The 18,505-nt window shown below is 37.0% G+C and overlaps 2 protein-coding genes across 2 annotated transcripts in view; both read right to left on the minus strand.

Moving 5' to 3' along the window:
* Window positions 1-6,926, minus strand: part of LOC139696571 (uncharacterized) — a 46,199-nt gene extending 39,273 nt beyond the window's left edge. The window contains exons 1-2 of the mRNA XM_071595376.1: window positions 6,471-6,926; window positions 5,889-6,139 (exon numbers count right to left, since the gene is read on the minus strand). Of these exons, the coding sequence (XP_071451477.1) occupies window positions 5,889-6,139; window positions 6,471-6,721 (502 nt within the window). The 5' untranslated portion in view covers window positions 6,722-6,926. The remainder of the gene's footprint in view (window positions 1-5,888; window positions 6,140-6,470) is intronic.
* A 206-nt stretch (window positions 6,927-7,132) lies between these two features.
* On the minus strand, window positions 7,133-17,869 carry viaf (viral IAP-associated factor). The gene is made up of 5 exons (XM_071595173.1): window positions 17,672-17,869; window positions 17,451-17,580; window positions 16,948-17,173; window positions 13,006-13,214; window positions 7,133-7,553 (listed from the first exon to the last, which is right to left on the minus strand). The coding sequence occupies exons 1-5, from the start codon at window positions 17,675-17,677 to the stop codon at window positions 7,435-7,437; spliced, it is 690 nt and encodes a 229-aa protein (XP_071451274.1). The 5' UTR covers window positions 17,678-17,869; the 3' UTR covers window positions 7,133-7,434.
* Window positions 17,870-18,505: the final 636 nt, after the last annotated feature.

Here is an 18,505-nt window from a genome sequence, read left to right on the forward strand (position 1 = left end):
TGACCCTATTAGGGGCAATTATCATTGCTCCCGTCATCAGAACTCACAACCCCCCCACCACGTCAAGGTTGCAGCCCACGGGAGGGGAATGACATATAGGTTCCCTATTATGTATTATAGAACTAAATGTATATGAGTCAAACTATTGGATTACCAAAAAAGTGCACATATGTATGAAGAAACTCAATTTCTCCATTAATTCCATGAAATAAGGTAAAAATTGCACATATAGTGCATTACTTAGTCATCAGAATAAGTTTTTTTAAAGTTACTTTGCCGTAAAAAAAGGTTGAAATTAACAGATTATTTGGTTTCCACATACAATAAGTCATGACAAATATGATAAAATTTTCATTCACGTGAACCCTAGTAAAAATATAAAACAATAATTAAATAAGGGAAGCGGGAGTGTTTGCTAACTATTTCTAGTATAACACACTCATGTATTTATATTCTATTTTTCTTTCTTTACTCTTTGTTGCCATTATCTCATTCCATAACTACTTTTTCCATTTTTTAACAAGTATAAAAATATTCACAAAATATTGCGAAAAGATTTTGCAACATGTAACAATCTTCATGTTTACATAGCGGTTTAGGGGTCACAGCATTCGGCAGCTGACAGGAGGGTTCCAGTTCAAATCCAGGTAATGTCTCTGGCTACTTCCAGCTTTAGTCAAACTATGTTTTTTAGAGTCAGAGTATTAAAGCCATAGGCAACACAGGGAAAGGAATAATACTTTAAATATCTTATGTTATGTGGCTTAGAAGCTTCAACACCTGTTCAATCGATATCAGATTTAGTTAAATGATTTCGGAATCAGACTGACAACTACAAAAATTAGCTGAAAAACTAATTATGATCATGAACAACTGAGCAAAAATTTAACTTTAAAAACATTCACTAGCTGAAATCTTAATCAAATGCATCACTCTCGAGTTTAAATGCATTATAATAGACCAAAAGAATTCAAATAAGAGCGAGACTGGATTAGAATTAGAAAAGTAATGATACAATAAAAGAAGAGGCACTTAATATCAAACCATTTTTCGTATTAAAATTACTCAGGCTACCTTGGATGAATCATTGATACATATGCTTTGAAAATCAACATCATAGGAGTATTAAAACTACAAATGTTGAATACATGGAAGGTGACAACCAAGGTTGCAAAAAAAGGTATTTACGAGGGCAATTTGAAAAGTAAGGTTTCCTATTTGTTTTTCATGAAAAATCAAATTCATTCTCAACTTTGTGTGCATCGTAAGAAAGGCTGAGCCTTTAGCTATTTTTCTACATAGTCACCTTGACGATCAATCACTTTTTGCATCCTTGTAACCAGCTTTTTAATACCGGCATTGTACCTTTCTCCCACTACATCATGAAGCCAACTGACGACTGCTTCTTGCACTTCCTCATCTGACTTGAATTTCTGTCCTCCAAGGTGTTTTATGAGAGCGGGAAACAAGTGGTAGTCGCTGGGGGCAACATCCGGGCTGTAATGGGGCTGGTCGATGATACCCCAGCCGAATTCATTGAGTAGGGTGGTCGTGTGATATGACACTTGTGGACGTGCATTGTCATGATGCAAACACACTCCTATGGTGAGACACCTTGTTGTAACCAAGGACCTCCAACACATTATTCTGCACGGAGAAGTAGCCATTCTCTTCATTAAGGCCTTCCTTTATCTCAGGAAGGGTAATTCTCCGGTTATTGCACACCATCTCGTCAATTGGGGCCACCGTTAATTCCGGCAAACTCAGCCACCCCAAGCACTGCTCATCGTGGGCGTTTTCCTGGCCATCAAAAAACTCCCAGCACCACTTCCACAAGCTTTTGATGTCCATACACTTCTCACCATACACTTCCACTAAATGGCAATGAATATATACCGGAGAAGCAGTCGTCAGGTGGCTTTGCCATTTGGCGGGAGAAAGGTACAATGCCGGTATTAAAAAGCTGGTTACAAGGACGCAAAATATGATTGATCGTCAAGGCGACTATGAAGAAAAATAGCTAAATGCTCAACCTTTCCAACAATGTATGCAAATTTGAGAATAAATTTGATTTTTCACAAAAAAAAATAGGAGACCTTACTTTTCCAATCGCCCTCTAATGTTCCAGAGGATGCCTGTGATGTCTATGATTTCATTAGATGCAAATAGAAAATATTAACCCCAGTCACAAGGACTTGATACATGAAAGTAAACAATGAAGAGATTTGCCTGATTTTCAAAACCATAGCATGGTGCACTGTCAACACAAATATAAAGCAATATCACCCAAAAACTTAACACTGAATTGACTGTGTAAGTTTGTCATCAGAGCTAAGCTAATAAATCTGACATTACAGTGACAGGCTGGCCGAGCCACTGAACTAGTCATACTATATTGAAGAAAACTGAACTACCAGTCTCCTGAGAATAACACCATTCGCTAAATTGCAAAAACAAGAATAGAAAAGTCTTGTGGTTTCAGTAATAACTAGGCCAATTGAAGAGTTACCCGGTAGATCATGATACTCTTTCTTTCATGGCCATTCATGAAAGTCACTTGTCCACTTGTTCAATGAAACTGAACAAAATCATGTTCAATCAAAAACTGAACACAGCGGAGGAACAGTATGGCTTCAGAAGAGGAATGGGCACCAGAGACGCAATAGAAGTAGTGCATACCACTGGAGAGAAATTTGGAGATGGAGAAAGGTTTGTGTATGTGTGTTTTGTTGATTTGATGAAGGCTTTCAACTGTGTATGATTGGGAAAAACTTATGAAAATTCTAAAAGAAAAATATGAACTGGAGAGACTGATGACTGATTGGTAATTTGTACTTAAACCAGGAGTTGTTTTAGAATTGGCAAAAAGAGGACGAGTTAATTTGATATTGGGGGGGGGAGTAAGGATGGGGTGATGTCTCTCCCTCGCTCTCTTCAACTTTTACGTGGAAGACATGGTCAGGATATGCTGGAAAGAAGATGCAGGAGTGACAGTTGGAGGAAGAAGGATTGCATGCATCAGGTTCTCTGACGACACGAGCTTTTATGCTGAAGACAAACATTTAAATAGGATGTTGCAACGTCTAAATGGCATGAAGGTAGAGTACGGGCTTGATGATAAACAGGAGAAAGACTGATGTATGTTAGTGGTGATGAGGAAATAAATATCGAAATGGAAAGAGATCGGCTGGAACAAGTGGAGAGTTACAAATAACTGGGTAGGGAGGAAACAAAAAGCTGGAGGAGAGAAAAGGAAATTAAAATAAGGATAGCGATGGCCAAGGAAGCATTCAGCAGGAAAGAAAAGTTCTATGTAGCAGAATGGATATTGGCCAGAGAAAGAGACTAGTTAAGTGTTATGTTATATGGCTGTAAAGCGTGGACTACAATAAAAAGGGACTGAGAAAGACTAGAGGCATTTGAGAGAGATAGTCATTTTTATTTTAGGGCGAGATTGAGACTATGGAGTTTCACGACCTAACTCCTAAAGGGGAATTTGAGATGTGGGCATGGAGAAGAATGCTGAACATAAATGAATAGACCATGTGAGGAATGAAGAAGTGTTAAGGAGAGGGGAAGAATGGACAAGATAGCTAAAATAATCAAAAAAAGAAAAAGGAATTTGCTGGGACAAGTGCTAAGAAAGGGCTGCCTCTTAAAGGAGGTGCTACAAGGGATGGTGGAAAAGACAGGAAAGAAAGGGCTGGGGAGGGTTCAAATGGCAGACAATATGGAAGTGGTTAATGGGTATGAGGAAATTATGAGGAGGATACGGGAACAAGAAAGGTAAACATGGTGAAAAGGCCTCCATGGACCTGCCAAACACAATAGATGAACTATGATGCTGAGTTGCCCTTCCTCAAAAGGAATGGAAAGACAATTGAAAAATACATTACAATATAAAGTTCCAACTGAAATTCTCCTCCCTTCCTTCTGAAGGGGCCAGAATTTATAAACTGTCAATGGGATCCTTTCCATTTTCAGATACCATGAAAATACAATGAATGAAGAGCCCAGACTAGGAAATTAATGACCATTTTCCACTGAAGATATCCAAGGTGCTTGGGTTTAGGTTTCCATGTCCCTATAATCATCTTCAGTTACAGAGTAAAACCAGATGCCATCTTATACATACTTCCAAACAAGGAGGGGAGGAAAAGGGGTCCACTCAATATTTTTAAGTGTATATAAGACAGTAATAGGTTTTGCTCTGTACTTGAAGATGTTGCAATAACATAGAAACCTAGGTCAAAGTACATTAAATGTCTTCAGGGAAAATCTATAATTATCTGGCATATATAATGTTTTGGCTTTATACATTCATATGTCAGGCATTGGCAGCGATCACAGTAACCTCAGCTTCTCAACCGAGTGGTGTAAATTCATTCATGAATCATATCTCACGGGGTGTGATATGAATCATGGAACCTAAAGAGAAATGCAGTCCCTTTCAACTTGTGAGTTAGTGTCAACAAAGAAAGCTTGGTGAATGAAGTAACATATAGTGCATGATACTCTAGTGCCTTTAAGCAGGCCCTTAGGTCACTCCGGTTACAGAAAGAATTGCCAAGGGACAAATTTTCCAGAAATTTCAAGCATAAAATCTGTGTTTATTTTATGCCATAATTTATACAGGAAGAGCTAATCAATGCTTAATGCATAAACAGACATATTTAGCTTTATCAACCGCAGTCAGACACTGCTGCGAGGAGGGAAGAAAGAAAATACTGTAGCTCTAGGAGTTATTCCGAGGATTAGGACAAAAAATCCCATTTCCCAATCCCTACCACAATATTGGATAATAATCAAGAAACCATGCCATGATACTCACACAAATTGCAAAATGGCATAGAATGCTTTATGAATGTATTCTGATGAAAACTCAACTTGGCTTGCCTTAATACAGCTGATTCACTAATTAAGCTATCATTGTGAAGAAAGTAAAAGTGACCCAGGGGAAAATTTGGCATCATTGAGGTAACCAAATGTTTTTCCACAAGATTTTTGGAAAAATCATTACAGGATACTAGCACTTATAATAGGAGCATTAACTGATCAAAAAACTAACTCTGTTATAGAACCATTAAATTTGGTTTGTTTACCAAAGTCAAAAATTCCCAGCTACAGGGGTGATAAGGCCTTATTACCAAAATATTTAGCGGAAGATTTCAATGAGTGCAATGCTGAATAATGTACAATTTTTGGCAATGACGTATTGTGGACTGTGTAAGATGCCGTCAGGAATTTCTGTTTGTTGCACATGAGTGTTTTATCATTACTTTGATTTGTTCAGCCTGAGATGTTTGCTCCAATAATGTCTGGAATTGTATATTCCTTTATGAAATCGGTATGAAACATCAACTCTTAACTGCCACAAGCCAACAAACTGGCATGGAAATGTGGTTCACTAGCCATGCGCTACTTTAATAACATTTAGTTCTATGCTTTAAATACACTGAATAAATGTATTTATGCGACATGTGTCTGTCACAAGGTTCATTGAATGCATTACGAAATCATGTTTTTTTATTTTAGGGGTTCAGTTTTCTGGTATCACAATCTGGTTTATTTTATGCATTACTTATTAAGATGTCATCAACTCCATGTGAATAAAAATATATGCACTAACTAGCGTTTAAACTGTCTACCACGCCTCATCATGTCAATAAATTCAAAAGTATATATACTGCCATTGGAAATTCTCATGAATAAATAAATGAACAATGTCAAATCAGATGAAAACAGTACTGCAGTGAATACTGCTCACCTAAGCTATACCAGTAACGACTTTGTGTAGCCATAAATGTCCATGATACAAACATGCATTTTCATTCGGCCATCTAAGTATATATCACTTTCTAGGGTTTATAATAATGCAAAATACTAACCTTTCACATCATCAAGGCCAATATCTGGGGGCACGCTAGGCGATGAGAACAACGAATCGAGTTCATGATGACTATGAACAATATTTCCAGAAGAAATTTCATTACTGGTGGTTGTGTACTCTTGATCATCAAAATGAACATCTGGAGGTAGGACATCATCTCTTTGGGATCTTGGAGGCGGCGGAAGAGGTATTGCATTTCCATACGTCTCCACTGAAGGTGGAGCTCCAGAAAAAGCATCCTCATCGGTCCTATTGGGTAATTACAGTTACATAGAGAATATAAGCGAAACACAAAACACTAACAGATAAAGTTCAAACGCGCTTATAATCACATTAATTGCAGAGTTAAGAAATATTTAATATTATGAAATTACTAATCCACATGCTAAAATTTCTCCACCACTGGTAAGGATAATGCTAGGTTGTCAACCTGACAAAGATAGAAAGCTAGGTCACGTAATTACCCACACGGCAGGTTTAATTAGGCTTACTCATTTTTGTGCCGTTTCAGTAACACAAACTTAAATAGTCAATCGACCGAAAATTGAGCTTTACCATCAACAAAAATAAAACAAATTACCATGTGTTTTCGATTCCCATGACCTCAAAATCTTCATGGATTGGATCTGAAGCGTGAGTTTCGATACTTAGGGGTCCACCAGGATTCTGATCAAATTCATCTATTTGAGTTTCAACTTGGTACGACGTTTCTTCAAATTCTTCTAAGCAATTTTCCAAAGGTGCTAACCTCGCTGGTCCTTCTTCGGCCAAATTAATGTCACCCGCTGAGTGAGTACAGCTTTCGTAGAGAAGAGAACTGTCACTATCCATTAAAGAGCTTTACTTTGTATAACTCAATGTAACAAAGACTATAAGTGCTGTCGAAGTAAATGCCGGGATACAAACAATGAATAACACAACATAAATACTCTCGACTCACGTTGACTGAACGAAGTTACTATTTTAATGTCATAGATTATTGGCAGCGATTATAATTTTGAACAATTGAAAGCTCTAAATTAAGTGGAATTGAAACCCGAAACACAAGCTACAGGTTAATCCATTTTTCAGTGACTGCCTTCTTGAGTTTTCGTTCAATGCTATGTCCTTGTCATCCACCATATTGGCCTAGGAGTCAAATATACAACCGCATAATTACACCAATATTTGCTGTTTAAGGTGAAAAATAACAAAATACATTGAAAGATAATTTAGTATTTTATTATTTCATCAAAGTTATAAAACACAGTGAATATTTTCAAAGCTTTTATACAAAAACTCTTAAATACAACACTTTATAAAATCACCGGTTGCAGTCTTCGATTAACAATTGAAATTAGCACGAAGACTACGTAGCTGGGAAGCGAGTTTGATTAGTTCTTAAAACGAATTACTATAAAATAAGTTAATAAATACAACAAAATTGTCGAAATTCATTCAACAGTAAAGCACTCAAAACGTTTGCGGTTTTTGAGATGATCATTCCGCTAGCACCCTGAATGTATTCAATCATTATTGTGCCTGCCCGTAAGAATATTCATTCTTCACTCGTCGTCTTCATCCCTTTTCAATGATGAAAACATGACATCTTTGATTTTCGGCCGAGGGTCTTCTGTAATGCTGCTTTCCACGGCTCCGATTTGCCCGAGCAGCCACTCCAATTCTAGAGGGGAAGGAAAAAAATTCTTTTTCATCAGTCAGCGCATTATGCCCAGTGTAAGATAACAAAGTCAATGCAAACCAGTCGTAACCCCCGACTACTTAAACTATTTCCGGGGTAAAATATAATTTCATTTCGCCAATCGAGCTAACCACTAATTGATTTTGTTCTAGCAACCGATGAACACCAAAGACTATACTCAATGGGGCAAACACGTGAATGAATGACTCCAAAGTAAAAGCCACTTTTCGGCAGTTGGATATGTACTAAAGGAATACCATAAGCCTTGATTGAATTGTTTCTTTTTGTTTAAGTTCCACTTCCCCCGATCACAATGATTGTCAGCCGAAGTGTTGGGTACAACGGAGGGGAAGGTGTAAACACCCCCACCACAAATCATTGTTACAGAGGGACACGCTCGTAGGGTATCTGCATATTTCTTATTTATTTTTCTGAAACAATTCTCAGCGTGAAAAGTGAGCCTTATTGAGTAGCAATTATGAGAATTTGTCAATTTGCTTCCCAACTTTAACCATTTTAAACTCTTGATCACTCGCGGAATGCTTGGCTCGGCAGCTGACACCCTTTCATTTCCCATTCATTAATTATTCCAGGCATAACTTACAATATGGGGCACAAAATACCCATTTCTACCAAGGAAACTCAATGTTGGGTGAAATGACCTCATCAATTAATTGTCTCCCATGACTTCAAATTTACATTTATAGAATAGAATCCATCGGATGTCACCAAAACTTCGTTTTACATTTAGTTACTTGGCAAATCATCTTAATATATCCACAATATGGATTATTTACTCAAGGGTATACAGTCACTAATTAGAATCTCTAAAATCAACTTGCGATGAATATTAAAAGCAATATGAAGAATTCACTTAACCTATATAAAAAGCACAGAAATCAAATCATTATCCTGTTGTTGCAATTTAATTAAAACATTTTTATTAATTAAAGAAATTGCAATTCCTATATACCATATAAACTTATTGGTAAACTATGCATCAAAACCTGTACAAAAGGCATCTGACCCATTGCGTGGCCATTAGAGTGATAGATGAGATGTTTAGGAAGATATATATGCTATACACTTGTAAAAGAGAAGAAAATGGAAGAATGTACACAAACAATAAGGTGAAAGAAAGTAAAATGAAACAAATATATTGAGGTGGGAAATCACAAGGTGAGAAGCACGGTGGAAGGCACAGCAAGAATATGGAAAGTTTACAAAGGAAGGGCGAATTGATGTGCTGTATGGGAAGATTGCACTATCAGAGATCAGTAAGCGAAAATATTAAAGAGAGATGGAGATAATACATGCATAGATTATATGCATGTATTTTTTCCATTTGATTGGTACGGTAAAGTTATTAGGCCAACAAGTTTTGACTTAAAAAGCAAATATGACATAGATGTGGATAGCTAGGCCCAGATATACTTGATTGGGAAATATTGCGGAAAATTGGGGATAGATTAGGAAATTGAAATCAAATAAGGTGTTAAGGATAGATAGCATACCTGTGGAACTACCTAGGGTCTGGGAAAATGCGGAAGAATTTTAGAGGTTAATTAGTAGCACGTATGAAGGAGGAACTTTGCTATTACATTTTGTGAGATTAGATTAAGTTCCCATAAGTGAGGACTATACAACGATAAAATTAATTTTGCATTCACCTCAAGATGAACTTAGGATCATCAATTAGAGGATGGAGGGGTCAATTCATAAAATAATATAGGTTTGCTAATGATCAAGCTTTTTAGTATGCCGGTCCACCAAATGGCTACATGCATTGATGGGCACATGAGAAATTCATTTTGATGGCTTATGGATCAGAATCCATGTAAACAAAACAAAATTTGTGAAATTTTTCAGAAAGAGGAAAGTTAGGTTAAACAATAACAAAGGAGTTCGTAAACCAGAGCAGGTAGAACAAACCTATCTCAGACATGTTGCAGATGCAATTGGTCAAAGCATTATGGATTTTAAAAGAAGAATTGAATTAGGCAAAGAAGTTTTCACAAGGAGGGAATTGATGACCAGGATATATCATAACAATGTTAAGAAAAGGCTCATCAAAACTTTAATAAGAAGAATAGTTTTGCAAGTATAGAAACATGGTTATTGAAGCAAGACATTAGGCATAGCTGGAGGCTTTTGAAATAAGGAAGTGGAGAAGGATACAAAATGGGAACTGAACAGAAAGAAAAATAAAGGAAGAAGTGCTGAGTATGGTGGGGGAGGTAAGGAGATGGTTGAAAGATATCCAAAGGAAGCAGGAAAGATAATGCAAAGCACATTGATTGATGACGACTTATTGAAGAATGATTGAGGAAAGGATGCTAGACAAGAGAGGAAGGGTTTTATCAGGTAGGATAGGCATTTTGGACAGAATGAAGAGTGGAAGTATGAAGAATTAAAGAACGGTTAATGTTAGTGCCTGACATTAGGTTGTGTTTGGTTAAGAGAGGCAAAGAAGTACATCGTGGTTCAATCTGTGCCCATTCAACAGAAGACCACCTAATATCAACCAATCAATTTGATGATCTTAAACAGTTGACAACCTAATAATATTGGTGGTCTACTTCTTCATTGTGTAAGGAGGTGTATTTGAGCACTGATAGGTTGATATGGAACAAAAATGTGAAGGTGCAGAGATTGTTCACACTGATTTTGAGAGGTGTGGTATATTGCCCAATGTATAAGGGGGGACACTGTTTCCAGTTCAGTCTGCAAATTATATCCTGGGATGTGTCTGAGGGATTAGAATGGGATGGGAGAGAATCGGTTATGAAGGCAGGCAAGGTGTGGTGAAGATAGGATGTTTTGCATTTGGGTGGATTGCTAGGTGTTTGTAAGGAATTGTGGATAACAGATGATTTAAATAGGGTTGAAGGATTTTGATGCCGGATAATTGACAGATTATTTAAAAAAAGACAGAGGGACATTTAGGTGGTATGTTTGCCTTTGGCTTGTGATTGGTCAGAATGGGGAGAGATTCTATGAAGATATGTTAGAGGGACTGAATTCCTAGGAAGTAAGTTATGCAGATGGAGAAGGTGTGAGAGTTAATACCTTGAGAAGGTTTGGTTCTGTTAAAGTTGTGGAGGATTTTCTTACGCGGGACTCTGGATATCCCCAGTTAAGGAGTGTTGTATAATTGGTGAAAAATATATCAAGGGAGTTTGACTCATTGCAGATTTGGTGAAAGTGACTAAAGAGTAAGTATGTAAGAGAGCCTTTTTTATTGGTGAAACAATACTTAAGAGAGAATAGGCAGCTGATATCCCATCACAGGCCCAAATCATGAACACATAGAGTCTATATGAATTTCCCCCAGGGATCGAGATGGTGCGGTGGCTACCGTACTGGCTTCCCACGCAGAAGGCCCGGGTTCAAACCCCAGCAGTGTTGAATATTTTTCAGAGGTATCTCGATCCCTACTTGAGGCCCTTTGTGGAGGGCAGTTTGAGTGATTATGCCGTCAGTCGGATGGGACTGGGATGGGATTAAGCTGCGGACCCCTTGGCGCCTTTCGTTAAGAGTAGGCTAATGCCAACGCCGGGTTTTTCTCCACCCTTCATCCTTTCCTGTCCATCCCCTATGGCGCAAATGACCTCAGCTGTCGGCTGCCTCCCCTAAATACTACTACATGAATTTCCCCACATTACTTTCATGACCCAAGAATCATGTACAAACAACTTAAATTCTCCAATCAACCCAAAAGTGGAGCAGCTCATTTTATCAGGAAACTTTTCTATTCCATAGTCCACACAATTACTTAGCTACATGCATTTTTAATTGATAAATCCAAAAGTTGTCTTAAAATTTTGCCACCTGAAAAATTGCCTCAATATGAATATGCCACTTGGCAATGTAATGAATATCGCTTAATATTTAATTCCTATTAAATCATAGAGCGGGGGTCAGCAAAATATATACATGGTGACCATGGAGGAGGGGTAGAACAGGATGACCAGCTTTGGAAAATTCTAGGCCAATGTACACATATACAAATTAAAAGAAACCACTAATACATCACTTTCTCTCCAGTGGAAATAGTAGAATTTTCTGACAGGCTTCAACTTGATGCCCTCCATCCCACTCCGTCCTGAGCCTCTTCTTTCATTTGCCATTAACTTCTGCCAATTGTTATCCCATCAAGCATCCTAATCCTTCCCCTTCTACGACTCTTCTCAACAAGAAGAGAGTGAAATTGCACGTCGAAATTTATGCTCCAACCAAGATGTTCTTATTGATTTCTCTTCCTTCCCTTTCCTATCTCCAACAGCACTTAATCATTCCTCAGTCTATCAGTCCACTTAACCTTAAGGGTTCCTATTCATAGCCATATTTCAACTTTCTTTTCGTCTGTCCATGTTACACTGCTGCAGGATACCAGACACCATATTCCAAACAAAATATTTAGAAAAACTATTTCTTAGTTTCATTGGAAATCTACTTGCTGTCTTAAGTCCTTTCAACTTTTCATAAGCTTTCTTACCCATATAGCCAGCCTCTTTCAAATGCCCTCCGTATAGCTTCCATTCCAAGTTACTAAGCTTCCCATATACTGATACAATTTCACGTCCTCAGCAGTTTTTCCTTTTACAGATGTCAGTAATTGGTTCAATCCAACTTCCTCTCAATGCTTTTGTCTTTCCTACTTTTATGCTCTTTCCAAATTTTTTCCCCATTCTTAAATTACTATCCATCACCCTAGCCCCTCTTCTGATTCTACCAGCACTGCTTGGTCAACTGCATATTTAACTGTCTTTATTCTTTCTCCTCCCACCTCAACACCTCTTGCTTTTTCTAAGGCCTTACTAAAACCTAATGACCTACGAAAAAGTCCCTCGTAGCAGAGAAGTGTTGGGTTCAATAACTCAATATAGAATAATTTCTTCTTATACAAAGACTAGAAAAATAGATACATTTCAGTTCCATAATTTGATAACAAATACATATTACATGGCCAACATTACCAATTACTTACAGAGAATTTTATACTTTTCTTTAAATACCCAATTTCATTATCTTCTTCTGTGTTGTGCAGACCCAGGTCTCTTCCATTAATGGTCCTCATGATGCACTCATGAGAGGAATATACCTTTCTACACCATTGGGAAATAAACTATAGCAGCAAGAGACAATAAAATTAGGAGAAATGGATGCTAGGAGAATATAAATTAAATGGTTTAAGTATCAAACAAAAGCACTCTCGAAAGTGGGTGAAGACAGAAAACAACAGAAGAAACTTCTCTTCTCCTTCTGGAAATGGAAAAAGTGACCTCTTCTTCCTAATACCTTTCTAGAATAAGTTAGCGTTTATCACAAGCCCAGATACTCAATACAATCTACACTGCACTTTTGTCACAATTGCATTAATTAATATGCTAAAGGTTAACAATATTCTATCCAAAAAATAAATCTTAATTACCATCAAGAGTTAATGATGTTCCTCTTAATGCAGTAGGACCCACCAACTGCGACTTCATCTTCCCTTCAAAGTATACGAAAATTGTTGGCAGGTTACGGTCAGGATAATTCGGTATGCAAGTTGTTGAAACACTTCTGAGAAATTTTGTTGCTGGAAACTTGGCCGCCAACTGTGTAAGGTGTTGGTTTACAAGTGCACACTGGGGAATCCTGAAAAAAGTGTCTTTTCATAAGCTAGGAGCAATGAGTAGGTTTTTTTAATGGTATGACAGTTAGACGTGTCAACTTTGTGCTGACGTGCAAGCACACTACTTACCGAGCTACAGTTGGGTAACCATTCTTATAAGCTACGTGAATTAATATGATTAAAATGATGACTTCTTATGCATCAATACCTTAATAAACATATACATACTATAAGCATACCAAAATTTCATAATTATTAACAAAAAAAAATAGCAAAAATCTAAGTGGTGTGACATGATATTATTTTAATGGTAAAATGTCAAATTATATAGACCATCATGCAAAAATTTTATACGAATATTTAATAGAAAACCAAATAAAAGATGAAAATATAAGAAACCCCTACACATGGACAGGAATCTCAATTTAAAGGTCTCAGTTATGAGCATCCAAAAAGTATAAGTGAGGGGAAGGAAAATAATATTTTAAAATTCAGTGGAAGCAAACAATAGGAAATTTTTACCTTTATCTTTATGGAAGTAGGACACGCACAAGAGTTTGGAGGCTTTTTCTTATTCTGAACACTTATGGTGGCATCAATGCATAAAAACCTTTTACCTAATACAAAATCCAAAACAATGACATTCACACAATTACTGGCCAACAGTATTCTAGGAATGCATTCTAGAGTGCTCACGCTTACAGCCATGACAGTCACAGTTGCTCCCCTTTGAAATCACAGAATATACTCCAAAAATCAGTTGTGGAATTGTGTGTCCCAACCGCATTACACCTTCAGCTACAATAATTCGAACATCAATTAGCTGTAAGACCTCAACAGGAAAATGAGGAAGATGATGACCATCCATTTATGCCTTCAAGTCTTCCATCGCCAGGGTTTATATCCCTTAAAAACTAGATGGTAAAGGGTTAGTTGAGTCCTTGAGCCAACCCTGTGCCCGGAAAATGTTTGTACCTGATGATGACGCCGTTGCGTTGAAACCGGTAGTACGAATAAAAATTGTGTGGAAGTTACAAAGTATATTCATTTAAACGAACATGAACCTCCACAAAGTTGAGCCCGAGACCATAGAATTCGGTTAGTTGAGTCTTTGGTGTTTCTATGACAGGACAATTCTGGCCACAATATGCCATGTTGGACAACACATACCCAGTTGCTTCCAGTGAAAGAGCATGGGCACAGAGACCTTTTTAATCCAGATGACAAGATGTTCAATGGGCCGCATCAGTTTAGACATAGACCTCACAACTGGTTAAGTCACAAATGATAGTTACATTTAATTGCTCAATGAAAACATTCTCAAGTTTGAAATTAAGAGCTTGCCAAAATAATCTTCTTCAAGAAGTATAACAATATGTCTGTCCACAGGTCTGACATCTGAAAAAAATGTTGCCCTACCATGCCAAGATGCTGTCACGATGATGATCACATGCTTTTGCATGCATTTAATGATGATTACATGCTTTTGATAAATCAAGGAGGCCTTAATGCCTCCTGCTTGCTATCCAAAGTATTTAGCATTATTATGTCTAGTGATTCATACACTGCATTAAGGGTGGACTTCCCTTCCTAAACCCATGTTGAGTAGTAGTAGTAGTATTTAGGGGAGGCGACTGACAGCTGAGGTCATTTGTGCCATTAGAGATGGACAGGAAAGGATGATGGGTGGAGAAAAACTCAGCGTCGGCATTAGCCTACTTTTCACGAAAGGCACCAAGGGGTCCGTAACTTAACGTCCCATCCGACGGACGGCGTACTCACTCAAAGTGCCCTCCACAACACACCTCAAGTTGGGATCGAGATATCACTGAAAAATATTCAACACCACCAGGATTAGAACCTGGGGCCTCTGGGTGGGAAGCCAGTACGAAAGCCACTGCACCATCCCCCCCCCCCCAATGTTGAGTAATAGAAAGGGGAAAAAAAAGAACATATATAACGAACAGGAAAATGTTCTCTATCTAGGGAATAAACCCACCAAAAATTATTTGGGTTTGCATTACCTTTTCGAAAAAGTATTTTGTATGGCGAAAGGGCTGATGTTTCTCAAGTCTTCAGGACAGCCACTTTTTGTAAATTGATATAATTTTAGATATTTTTAAGAGGGTGTGGAATACACATTTATGAGTTCTTCATCAATGAGATGAAATAAGGGTTCTTTAATAAAATGAAAACAAAGGAGATCTTTCACAAGATTTTCGTCTTGACCAGCACCTTTGTAGTGAAATTTGGTAATGATACTCTTTAGCTTTGACTCAGGCAGAGGTTTACAAAAAATGATGTTAGAGTATTTAAATATGCTTAAGACATGCGGGGTTATGCTGTACTTGTGGAATTAGTGAAGGGCTTACTGAATTGACAGGCCAAATAATTATAGCTTTTTTCACTGTTACATTTAGCTCCCAATGCTTTGAGAAGTACCTTGTTATATTTTGTTCCCTCGGCATTTTTTAATATTTCTCAGATAGATTTTGCTTTTTTACTGGCATCAAGTATATTACTACAACTGTACGTCCTTTCAGCTCTGATATGCTGTTTTCCATACTAATTTTTTCCTACTTTACATAGGATCTGATGATTATATTCTAGAGGACCCTGCTTTTTTTAAGCAGAGTTATCTTTGAGAAGAGTAGAATAATGGCTAGAAGTAGAGTAGAATATGTTGTAATTTTACAGTACTGCATTCTTCTCTGAGGAAGGGGGAAGTTTTCAACAAAGAAATATTTAAAAATATTGTAAAAACAACAGAAACTGAACACTTTTTGCCTCAAAAACATAAGACCAGTTCTGTCAGTGAATAATGCACCCCAAAGTCTGTAGGTTCTTATCCAGTATTAACATGTATGAAAGATTTTCCAATTTTGCTCATGGCTTATAGTAATTGAAGACAACAGAGGGAAATGATCTGGCGCATGAGAATATATCACAGTGACTTTTAAATAATCTAGGTCGGTATTTGTAATTTTCCTGTCCAGAAGGCTCTTTGATGTGGCTGACACTCAGATGGGTTTAAAATTGCTTACATGTAAATTAAAAGATGGTAGAATACCGAGAAACTCATTTTTTCTTAGCATCAGCAAGTGAATCACATTTAAGATATTCAGTTACGATAACGTAAGAAGGTTGATGAGAACTGTAATTCAATTTTGTCCCTCTAAAAACTCACTAAAAATATAAAAAATGTCATGAACATAATGCAAAAGATAAATATTGCTGTATTCGAATGTTTTCCACTTTAGGCATATTTAAAAAAAGTGCAGAAATACGCATCATGCCACCATTTTATTTAATTGCATCAAATTACCTAGTTCATTTTCATTAAAAATATAATTAACATCAGGAAATTTCATTCATATTTGCATGGTTTGTAACACTGTAATAGTATCAAACTTGACAACCAGGTAGAACATACCTCATGTGACTATATGATAAAAACTCTTTAAAAACGGTATCATAGCATCACATGCAAATAGCCGGAAGAGGAAATTGATACATTAATTAGCGTGGTCTAATTTTCAAAGCGATTGCAAATAAATATATATACACAGGAAAATAATCTATCTGGGGAAAAAACCACCAAAAAATTAGCAATGAGCACCAGATGCCATGGGTCTTTGTGTGACATCATGAAAAATCACTGCTTAAACATCTAATTTGATAAGTTATGTCAGTTACAAGGAGTCTTTCTTCTCGATAATCAACACATGTTATTCTTACAGAAGTAACGCAACTCACCCTTGCTTAAAGAGATGAAGCACCACCCAAATTCCTTCTCCAGCCTCATTAACTTGTTCCACGTAATCAGCAGCACTGATTTCTCGGACATCGCCAAACCGATTTCGCGCAACAGCAGCTTTCATTTCAGCTATACGCTTATTTCTATACTCCAGCAATACTCGTTCATCTTCCTCATCCTCCAGTTCATCTAACTCATCCAAATTTAAATCTTGAAGTTTATTTCCTGTACAAATGAAGATCATCCTCAACTTCAATACAAGGGATTACAAGAAAGTTTGACAGACAATGACGCCTTTAAATATTAAAAGTAATAATTAGGGCAGATTGAAATGTGATATCCAATACCTGACAAGAGCCCCAAGGGTAAATATTAATCATTATATTTAAAAAAAAAATTAACTGAATCCTTACTACAGACCAACACCCTTGGATCAAAGACAAGGAGTAATCACAGAATATCATGCAACCAAATAATATAAATTAATATACGGACGCAGTACCCGTGGTTTTTTCGTTGACAGTCGATTCAACGATCTGTACAACTTCTTCCTCAGTAATTTCCTTTTCTTTTTTGGGAAGGATTCCTTTACTCCGGAGGATGTCATTCCACTCGGTGTCAGCGTTGGGGTCCTAGACGAAAATCCATCAGCCAATGATAGGAATACCTTGACTCTTTTAAATTTAATAACAGTGAAGACAAATAGTTTCCATCTAAACAGACCTGCATCCTGCGCGAATTTGTTCAAATGATATAACCCGGTTTTGGAATTAACGATGTGACCTTATTTCTAACTGATACGAGCGTGCTCAAATCGGTGATAGCCTTAAACTAGCCACATTTCTTCTTCCGCTACCTCAAAAGTTTAGTACAACCTTACAAAACCAACCCCACTGATTACCTGATGTTTCGTTTCCTTCCCAATGTTGCTATTTCAGATTTTAATCAATTTATTTACGATTTCTCATTAAAATACAAATAATATGACATTAAATTAAAATAATTTATTTCCTGCATCATTTTATTTTTTTATTACAGACAGATAAATCTTTTCTGAAAAGTGGTAAACATGCAATCACCTGATAGATTTCGAGGCGACTTTTACTCAGAATAATCGCTTTGTTTGACTGATTCGACCGTCCTTCTTCGCGGGTTAGTCGAAATCGTGGAAATCTTTTTGCCGTTTGATTTGACCGAAAGGAGAATATTGATTGGTAAAGCTTTGCCTTAAGGTCGCTTACAAACGACAATAAAATGTTTTATTAATATGTTAGTATCATCGCATCTCTTTTTAATATTAGAATTATACATATTTTTATAATTCAATGTGGCTTTCTTTGACATCGCGCCTAAACTTTACATCTTGTTATATTGCACTATTATTTAAAATTATAATTTAAGTCTATTTTTATCATATTGAAGATGAGATAGTGATTAAATTGCGTTGACAATACGAACAATGCAGTGTGGCATCCCGCAATTTCGTATTTACAATTTCGCAACTGGTGATTGACTAGTATTGGTGACCGTTGCTCGTGTTGTCTTGACTTCCTTCTT

Source organism: Hetaerina americana, unplaced genomic scaffold (genome assembly GCF_022747635.1).
Source record: "Hetaerina americana unplaced genomic scaffold, ioHetAmer1.1.p SCAF_7, whole genome shotgun sequence".
NCBI lineage: Eukaryota > Metazoa > Arthropoda > Insecta > Odonata > Calopterygidae > Hetaerina > Hetaerina americana.